This window comes from Condylura cristata, unplaced genomic scaffold (assembly GCF_000260355.1).
Source record: "Condylura cristata isolate star-nosed mole 26May11 unplaced genomic scaffold, ConCri1.0 scaffold00024, whole genome shotgun sequence".
Lineage (NCBI taxonomy): Eukaryota > Metazoa > Chordata > Mammalia > Eulipotyphla > Talpidae > Condylura > Condylura cristata.
In genome coordinates, this window is record NW_004567125.1 from 10,815,416 (window position 1) to 10,825,935 (window position 10,520).

General features: G+C 43.0%; 1 protein-coding gene across 1 annotated transcript in view; it reads left to right on the forward strand.

Moving 5' to 3' along the window:
* The window catches only part of ALDH9A1 (aldehyde dehydrogenase 9 family, member A1), a 23,303-nt gene that overhangs the window by 4,387 nt on the left and 8,396 nt on the right, over window positions 1-10,520 (forward strand). Inside the window, exons 3-8 of the mRNA XM_004688414.2 lie at window positions 2,052-2,181; window positions 3,473-3,607; window positions 4,656-4,852; window positions 5,433-5,573; window positions 8,706-8,894; window positions 9,103-9,190. Coding sequence (XP_004688471.1) covers window positions 2,052-2,181; window positions 3,473-3,607; window positions 4,656-4,852; window positions 5,433-5,573; window positions 8,706-8,894; window positions 9,103-9,190 — 880 coding nt within the window. The remainder of the gene's footprint in view (window positions 1-2,051; window positions 2,182-3,472; window positions 3,608-4,655; window positions 4,853-5,432; window positions 5,574-8,705; window positions 8,895-9,102; window positions 9,191-10,520) is intronic.

Sequence of the window (10,520 nt, forward strand, 5' to 3'; positions counted from 1 at the left end):
ATGGCACACGAGTGATTTGGTGAGGGGAAGCCCACGAGGATTGCAACTGAGATGGAAAGATGCACAAAATGATGTAAAAATAAACTATTACATTATTTATTTAAAAAAAAATTTGCTCAGGGTGATCTTGTAAGCAGTACAGCCTTTGTCCAGTGTACTTCTGCCTGCCTGTTCTTGAGCTAATGCGGAAGCTCAGCGGCATTTCACTTTTGTCAGCTTAATATTTCTGTATGGGTTTCAGATGTCATACACTGATTCATCAGTTTATCCATGCTGATTAGTGAACTAGTACCTACTTCCTTTTGAGGTCCTAATTCCCCTCTTGCATTCTAGGAATGACATTTTTAAGCTTTTGAAAAAAAAATATTTCCTATTAGTCACACTCAGTACATTCAAGAATGGGAATAGTTTATACCTTGTTGAAGAACTAATGTTTGGCTATCTTCCTGGGCCCCCTTCTAGTGCTGGTTTAACTGGAAACAAATTACCTGTTAAGAAGTGGTTTTTGGTAAGTATAGAATCAGGGATGAGATGATAAATTGTTGGTTTAACGGACAATTTAATTTAGACCACATTTGATTGTGAACAAATTATCCTTTTTGCAGGACACACCCATTCACTAATTTCAATATTTATTTAGAATGTACCAACTCTTAGAAGTAAGCTCCTTGAAGGAAAAGAAACTGGATCTGTATATATTTTTCCTTAGTATTGACTAAGGCAGGATAAATCAAAGCACCTTAGCACTCTGGTCCTTGCAGAATCTCACTCGCAAAGTATCCTCTGTCGTATCGATTTTCATATTCCTGCTCCCATCTTTTCTTCAGTCTGTATAGTAGGTAGATGCTTTTGTTAGTTCCTGTTGCCATTTCATTTTACTTCTGGTTGGCTCTGGCAGTCAGGAGCACACTCCTAGGGCCACGTTTTGAGAGACAAGTCAAGGAGCAGATTTGCAAGACAAGATATTGCTTGTCATTGAAGAGCTCTTAGTGAACAGGCATGACAGACTAGGTGACAATAGGAGGAGATATGGGGTCCAGGGGAAACAAAGGATTGTCAACTTTATGGGTGCAGTCACCGGGAAGATAATCAACTTTCATGGGGAACTTGAGGGGACACGTTGGCCACAGAGGCAGGGAATGCCCCCCTTACAATGGGGAGTACTTCTCGAGCTATCCCCAGAGTATCTCAGAGCCTGACTGCAGTCAGCCAGCTGCTGCTTGCTGTCCCCCAATGCAGCAACATGTGGGCTATTGTCTCCAGGCAGTCTGTGGGAGTGTCTTATCCAAGTCTTCCACACACGGTGCACAGAAGCCAGGCACACAGAGGTGCAGAGGCCTCAGTTGGTTTTACTGCTTAACCAGGTTTAATCTCAGTGCTTCTTTTTGCCAATTGTTTGATTTATCTTTTGTATTCATCTTTTGCTCAGAATTCCCCTGTTTATTTTACATTGGATCTATAATAGCAGATATCTGTTTCTTACATATTTATTTTTTTTTATCTTCTGTGGGACAGAAAGGACACTTTAGCTTTTCTGTTGAGATCTGCTTTCCCAAATCTCTGTTTATTGTTGGATCGTCGCCCACATCGCTTTTAAGTTGTATAGGCTACAACTGGAGACAATAATAGTCTTGTGATTTTGACATGTTCTACTTGTTTAGAAGATAAATAGAAGGATGGGGTATACAACCTCTCAAGTGGTATTGGTGTTTTGTATAATTTCCTAAGAACTATTCTCCCTTACATATACATATACATGCATGTTTATACAGTATACCTACCTTTACTTCTAAAAATGCACCTCTTCTAACTGGCCCAAAGTGAGTTATTAGTCTTCAGTCTGTGACATTAACTCTGGCGGAGATAAGGGCTGTGTACAACAGGGCTGCTATTTAGCAGTAAGCTTTTATTTTTCTTCCACATGTACCATTTTATTTTCAGGTAATGTACAAGCTGTTTCTGTTTTTAAAAACTGGCCGTAGTATTCTCTTTGAATGTTGCATATGTTGAGGTTTATGGAAATGTCTTAAACCTAGTCTTGTCCCACAAAGGAACGGAAGGATGAACTCGCTACCATGGAGACCATCAACAATGGCAAGTCCGTCTTTGAGGCCCGCTTGGACATTGACACCTCCTGGCAGTGTCTGGAGTACTTTGCAGGCCTGGCTGCATCCATGGCTGGTGAGCCCTCCCCCAGACTCCTGGCCCAGGCTGACAGAGGGACAGAGCTACAGAGCCTGGTGGGGAAGATCAGAATAGGGGCATCATCAAGACAGGCCTGGGCGGTGTAGCTCTCCTGTCCACCTCTGACTATGCAGGGCCCTCGCTTTTTCTCCTTTTCCTAATAAACCTATTCTTTTAAAATGTAAAAAAAAAAAAAAAAAAATAGGCCTGGGTTAAAATCTAAGGATCTTCTCTTTCTATTTGGGTGATCCTGGGAAGTATTTTATCTTATTTATTTATTTAATTTTATATTTTTAGTAGTTGGGCCTGTTTTTTTTTTTAAGACTATTTATTTATGCATACAGAACTGGGGTACAGGCCAGAGTTGCAGGGACGGTGAGAGGATTCACCAGAGACAGAGTGGGGAGCGGAACAGGCAGATTGATGAAGTACATTGCTGACGAGATGGCAGGTCAGGAGAGGTCTGCTGCGCCATGTGGGTCGCCTCGGGCTGGGAATCGAACTTTTGCTGAAGTGGTTTTAGCTTCTCAGTGCTGTGCTTTAACCCGCTGCACCAGGGAGGACCTTTTTTTTTTAGATTTATTTTTGCATACAGATCTGGGGTGTAGGTCAGAGGTGCAGGGGTGAAAGGATTCACCAGAGGCAGTGTGAGGAGTAGAACAGGGGAGCTGTGGGTGAGACAGAAGTCTGCTGCGCCTTGGGATCACTTCCTTGTCCAGGGATAGAACTCACCCTGAAGGAGGTGTGGCTAGCTTCCTAGTGCTGTGCTTTAACCCATTGTGACAGCAGGGAGGGCCCTGCTTTATCTTATTTAAACTGGAGATAAAAATCCCTATCTTTGTGAGTACTATAGGATTGAGTGAGATAATGAGTATAAAGCATCCAGCATGGTGCCTGAGCTTTGAACCTAATTACTTGTTTTACCTATTTTGTAAAAAAGTTTCTTTGTTTATAAAATTTGCAGCAGTCCATGTTTGATATTTTATCATCAAACAGATTCCGAGGGACTGTGAGGAGCCTGGAGCCCAAGGTTTTGGGGTCTTCAGGCTCCCTTGTCTCTGTGTCTCCCTTCACTTCCATTTCATTTCATCAAAGTTACCTATTCAGTGCTCAGTAAAGTTGAATTATATTGTTATATGACCAGGGTTTGCTAGCAAGAATGGAGACAGGTGGGCCCTGGGTCCTGGGAGTAGTAAGGCGGCCAGTCTGCGTGGGGTATAAGCTAAGTACAGGTGTTGGGAAGTCTTGGGAAAGGCAGAGCTGCATTCTGTACCCCACCTCCCCTCAGGTGAACACATCCAGCTCGCCGGTGGGTCGTTTGGCTATACCAGAAGGGAGCCTCTCGGAGTATGTGTGGGGATAGGAGCCTGGAACTACCCCTTCCAGATTGCCTGCTGGAAGTCAGCCCCGGCGTTGGCCTGCGGTAAGAGTGACTTACTCCTCCACTGGGGACCACCCTCCTCCTGTTGACAGCCCTCTACCTGTGCACATGGGCCTGTGCTGGGCAAACCACGCCTCAGGGGACAGGGTTGACCACTTCCCAGACTTCAGGGAGTTTGCAGTGCAGGTCATACACACAGATCCTGTCTCTGCTACTCCCTTTTTGTTGATATAATGTTTCTTTGTTTATGAAAAGGAAGAAAGTTAATTTTGGTCATAAAGGTCTTAGTTTTTACTGTCCAATTGAATTAAATTTGTGAAATTTGTAAGTTTTCTGCCCTTCTGTACAAGAAATCTGGAAACAAATTTCTGTGTGGGGAGGTTAGTCTTTCGAGATTTAACTTCACGGAGGAAGCAGGATTTGTTTGTGTCTTAAGAGAAATGATTATTAATCAAGGCTTCTGAGAGACAAACTGTGTGTGATTGACTCAAGTTTTCTCATATGACTAAAAGAGAAAGACCTTGGAGAAGAAGGCTTACTGTATCTCAGAAGGAAACTATAAGGTTAGAAAAGCATTACCACTGTTACAGCAATTTCCCAGAGAAATCAGATGGCACTCAGAGAGGTGGAGAGAGATTTATTTGTCACCTGGTGGGCTCACTGGGAGCACTTCCAACAGGCTGAGTCCCCAAGAGCATAAACGGCAGGGTTTCACCCTGGGTATATCAGGAAACTTGTCATCCCATCCATCATAACATAAGCATTCTTTATTGTTTGGGGAGGGGGTCAAGGGATGAATCATACCTACTTCCTACATTATTGCTAGAGTTAAATGAGATGACATAATGTGGAAAGGCCAAGAAATGGGGTGATTAGTTGAGACTGGGAGGGAATGTAGGTCTGTTTAACAAGAGAAACCAAAAGTGGAAGAACAAGATATATTTACTTATAATAACATTGTTGGTCTAGGATTTATTTGGTGGGGAGAATAGAAAACTATCAATCAAGTTTTCCCTATTTATTTAGTCCTGTCCTTAGAGGTTCACCAAACATCAAAGTTCTTCTTGTGTTGTGTCTTGGATTTACGCAGGTAACGCCATGATCTTTAAACCATCTCCCTTCACGCCTGTCTCTGCACTGCTGCTGGCTGAAATCTATACCCAGGCTGGTGCACCTCCCGGGCTCTTCAACGTGGTGCAGGGAGGGGCAGCCACAGGCCAGTTTCTGTGTCAGCATCGTGATGTGGCCAAAGTCTCCTTCACTGGAAGTGTGCCCACTGGCACAAAGGTAAAGATAAAACCAGTACTGATTAATGACCATGGTGTCGCTAGGGCAAGGCAGGCCTGCCTGGAGTGGTCTTGGGGTCTCATCTTCCGGTCTTTCCCAGCTTGTCCTCGGAGCATACTGTGGGGGCTGGGGAGGTCCGATGGGGCTTGGCACAGCACGCTGGCACTAATTGGAGGCTGTGGAGGCCACCATCTTCTGCCTGTGTTTTGAGATTGCATGGCATGGTTGCCACTTGCACTGTTTGGTGACTTAACTCACCTAGAGCATCCGCCTCAGAAGGCAGGTGTCCTCTCAGATTAACTCTGAGTCTGTGTTTTCACCTTAATTTGTGCCATAGCTCTGTGTTCAGCCTTGAACATAGAACAGTGAACTAAAAGAGTTTTAACCTGAGCCCATCAGGTGAATTGACTGTCGAGTGCAATTCTGTGACTTCTTGATGTTCTGGAAAAGTATTTGAAATAGACACTGGGCAGAGTATACTGAGAACAAGATGACTTGAACCGCACATGTAATTCAGTTTACCTGGCTTGAAGCCTCACCTGTGTTAAACTTCTAAATGTGCCTGTTCTTATTCTGTCAGATCATGGAGATGTCAGCTAAAGGAATCAAACCCGTGACCTTGGAACTTGGAGGCAAATCTCCCCTGATCATTTTCTCAGACTGTAATTTGCAAAATGCTGTGAAGGGGGCACTGATGGCTAACTTCCTCACACAAGGAGAGGTATGTGGCAGCCTTGAGAAAGGTTGCATGGACTCTCCACCTAGCATCTAACAGGATGCTTTAAAGCTTTTTATTATGAACTACTTTGAGACTTAAAGTTGCATAAACAGTGCAAGGAAGTCCTTGCATTTTATTACATTTACTTTGTCATTGTGTTTATTTGTTCGTGTATACACATGCACACTTTTTTTTTTCTGTTGTGTTTGAAAGCTGTAGGCATAATACTCCTGATCTCCCAATACTCATGTGTATTTCCTAGGAACAATTACTTTCTCTTCTGTCAATACAATGTACTTAGTAAAACCAAAAACTTAATAGAGTGCTCTTCATCTGCAACCCTTAATTCATATTTCTCCTCTTGTTTGATGGTGGTTAAGCAAAAGCAGATTTTTTTTTTAAAGGTTTTAATTAATTGGTGCAACAGAACTGGGGTACAGACCAGAGGCTCAGGGGCGGCCAGAGGCTTCACCAGAGACAGAGTGGGGATCAGAACAGGCAGATCGACAAAGCACACTGCTGAGGGGAGCAGCAGGCGGGTCAGGAGAGGTCTGCCACGCCATGTGGTCACCTTCGGGGCAGGCGGGAATCGAACTCATGCGGAAGTGGCTTTAGATTCTCAGTGCTGTGCTTTAACCCGCTGCGCCACCAGGGAGGGCCACAAAAGCAGATTTTTATTTTAAATTCTGGTTCATGATCTAATTTTGAAGATGGATTTTTGTTGTCATGTCTTTTTAAATCTCCTTTATTTTTCAGAAACTGGACATTTTTCAAATTATACAGGCCATTTTTGCGGTAGAAATTACCTCGTTTTTGAACTGTTTGGCTTAACTTTTGATTAGATTCTGGTCATGTACTTTTTAGCAGAAGCACCAAAGTTATCATGTCTTCTTTTGTAGTGATTCAATATCATGTAGGGGAGAGGTGAGACCATCCTTTTATTTTTTGTTATCAAATTTTGACATCTCAATGATATTTGCTGGAAACAGTTTTCATTGAGTGCCAAATGGTGATTTTTCAATTCTGTTCTTTCCATCTCTATATATTAATTAACTTTTTTACTGTAAGAAAGAACTTTTATTTATTTACATGAGCTGTACACTTATAATACTTGTTTCATTCTGTGGGTTACAACCCATTATATTATTGTTTATTAAAAAAAATTTTTTAAGATCTGTTTTATTAATTCATTCATACAAGAACTGGGGTGTAGGCCAGAGATGTGGGGGGAGGGCTTGAGAGGATTCACCTGAAACAGTGGGGAGCAGAACAGGCAGATCTACTGAAACACATTGCTGAGGGGAGCAGCAGATTTGACAGGAGAGGTCTGGCTGGGGCTGGAGCTTATGTTGCAGTGACTGGAGGCAGCTTGATAGCACTGACTCTGCTCCCTGTGCCTCCAGGGGTTTTAATGTTTTAATGTTCAGATAGTGACCGATTCTGCTAGTGAGTGAATATTCCTTTTTATGATCTTTTTTTTTTTTTAAAGATTTATTTATGCATACAGGCTGGGGTACAGGGGTGGTGAGAAGCTTCACCAGAGACAGAGTGGGGAGCAGAACAGGCAGATGGAGGAAGTACACTGCTGAGGGGGAGCAGCAGGTGGGTCAGGAGAGGTCTGCCGCACCATGTGGTCACCTCCAGGGCAGGCAGGAGTCGAACTCATGCTGAAGTGGCTTTGCTTCTTAGTGCTGTGCTTTAACCTGCGCCACCAGGGAAGGCCCTTTTTTTTTTTTTTTCCATTACCTGATTTTTTTTTTATTTTTTTATTACAAAGTTTATTTTTACATCATTTTGCACATTTTTTTTTTCCATCTCGATTGTAATCCCTGCGGGTTTCCCATCACCAGATCACCCCTGTGCCACCACCCTAGTCCCGTGCATTTCCCTCCCAGGGAAGGCCCTTTTTATGACCTTTTAATAGGTCCTCAGTTTTCTTTGAGGTCCTCAATGTCCTTTACTTTCTGGACAGCAGGGAGTTCTAGACCATCTATACTTTCCCTGGCCGAACTGTGGAGGGAGACAACAAAATGCATCTTGCTGGATTTCTTGCCATGCACAGATTTGTCTTTTTATGTAGTCAGATTTATTCCTCCACTGCATCTAGACTTTGATTTAGGAAACTTTTTCCTATACCTGGGTTAGGGAGAAATTCACCAGTATCTTCTCTTGGTAATTGTGTGGCTTCATCTCCTGCATTTAGAGTCCTGACATATTTGGAATTTCTTCTGTGTGGTGTGAGCTGTGTATCTTATTTTCCACATGGCCAACCAGTTGTTCTGTTGCCACTTGTTAGCAGTCCATCTTTGATCCAGTGGTTGGAATCTACCTTTATCATAAATTAAATTTCCCTGATTCCGTAGATTTTTTTTTTGAGTGTTCTATTTTGTTTCTGATTTGAATGGTATTTTTGCTTTTATTTTATATAATTAATCATAATCTGTGACTTTTAGAGACAAATGTTGACTGTGAAGGATTCTGGGTGATTCTTAGGCTCCAGCCCTCAGTTCTTAATATCTTCATTCTTCATTTGCTCCCGTGCTCACCTCTCCTCAAATCTGGAGCAGCTGATCTGTGGGTCTAGGAAAGCACCACAGGTCACTAATGGTCTTGAGGAAGTTGAAGAAAGCAGAAAGATAAAACCTTTACTCAAAAGGGCAAGACAGTTTGTGCTTATTGGGTGGGGTGTCCACAGTTATCTAAGTGATCCTCTTCAGTGTGGGGCTAACTAAGTTTTCAAAACGGACCTAACCTTTTAAAAAAGTATAGGCTTTTGGACCTCCCTGGTGGTGCAAGGGGTTAAATCCCAGCACTGTGAAGCTATCCGCAGCCATTGCAGCAACAGTTCCATCCCTGGCCAGGGAGTGACCCACATGGCGCAGCAGATCTCTCCTGTCTCGCCCGCTGCTCCCCTCAGCCGTGTGTGTCAGTAGATCTACCTGTTCTGTTCCTTACTCTGTCTCTGGTGAACCCTCTCACCACATCCCACCCCACACCTCTCTCCTATATTCCAGTTCTTGTAAGCATGAATAAATTAATCTTTTAGGAAAAACCTATAGTGTTTAAAGCTGTTGGATCCTTCCCTGCTCCTCCCCTCCCACCTCACATACATATATATTTATGTCTGTCCTGTAGGTTTGTTGTAATGGCACAAGGGTATTTGTGCAAAAGGAAATCCTTGACAAGTTTACAGCGGAAGTGGTGAAACAGACCCAAAGTATAAAAATTGGAGATCCCCTTCTGGAAGACACAAGGATGGGGCCTCTTATCAACCGACCGCACCTGGAGCGAGTCCTTGGATTTGTTAAAGTGGCAAAGGAGCAGGTGAGAAACAGGAGCAAGTGCGGGGTCAGTTGGATCCCCTAGTGCCCAGCTGGCATTTCCCCATGGACTCCTTTGGTGTCTGAGCAGTGTTCTGCTTGTACTTGTAGGGCGTAGCCATGCATTTGTTCAGAATACATGGAACATTTCAGGTGTGCAAGTGGGGTGACATGTTGAACATGAAATAGGCATTCTCTTTCCTTTTCGGCAGGGTGCTAAAGTGTTGTGTGGTGGAGACCCATATGTACCCGAAGATCCCAAATTGAAGGATGGATATTACATGAGTCCCTGTGTGCTAAGTATGTCCTCTTGTTTATTTCTAAACAGTTAAGAATTAAACATCAGGTAGAAAAGACTGCAAACTATGTCAGTGGTGTAGTGAAGATTAGCAATTGTGTGTCTCCATGACCCAGATTAAAGGGGAAATTCCCCGTTACCTTCCAGTTAATTCTGTATGCCCTCCTTGTGGATGACCCCATGGGTTAGTTTTCTGGGACTTACTATGTGGACCTCTGGTTTTCTGGAAATGAGGATATAAAATATGTTCACATTTGATAAGAGATTAAGTATTGCATTTCATTTCTCAAGGTATGTATAGACACATCTCAAAGATACATACTGTGGTTTGTTTCAAGACCACATCATAAAGTTTCTGGCTTTCTGCCTATAGAAGTGATACTTACACTATCCTGTAGTCTGTTACGTTGCAATCACATTTAAAAAACAATGTGCATTTTTTTTTTAAAGATTTATTTATTTATGCATACAGAACTGGGGTGTATACAGGCCAGCGGTGCAGGGTGGTGACAGGATTCACCAGAGACAGAGTGGGGAGCAGAACAGGCAGATCGACGAAGTACACTGCTGAGGGGAGCAGCGGGCAGGTCAGGAGAGGTCTGTGGTGCCATGTGGGTCACCTCTGGCACAGGGATCAAACTCAGTGCTGCAGTGGCTGCAGCCAACTTCATTGTGCTGTGCTTTAACACGTTGCACCACCAGGGAGGGCCCAGTGTGCATATCTTAATGACATGTGACACAGACATGAGAGCAGATGCCGTTGGAAACCTTGCACGGGTAGCCTTGTTTGAAGGGTGGTGGGTCCATGCCCTCAGTGTGCAAAAAACGCAGCATCTGCAAAGTGCAGTGAAATGAGGAACACCTGAATGAGATTCATTTGTCAGATAATGTATTAATATTAAAAAAAAAAGATTTTACTTATTTATGCATACAGAACTGGGGTGGACCCATTTGTCAGATAATATGTTAATATTCTAAATAATTTTTGACTTAGTCATTTTTAGCCTCCCACCCCTTTTCAGTCTTAAAGCTTTCTGGTTTGGATCATCAAGCACAGGATAATCCTACTGTCCTCAACCTGTCTACTTCCCTCCTACCTTAGGGGTAACTACTGCTGCCATTCCCATGGTTTCCTTTATCATTTTGCAATGGACGTGGCATCCCTGATAATAGTCATTTTGTAGATTTAAAAAATCTATGTAGATAGATTGAGTTATGCTATATCATTTCTTCCCCTTTGTTCTGAAAATACAGATTCAGCTGAATTTTTTTTTAAAGATTTATTTATTCATATAGAGCTGGGGTACAGGCCAGAGGTGCAGAGGTGGTGAG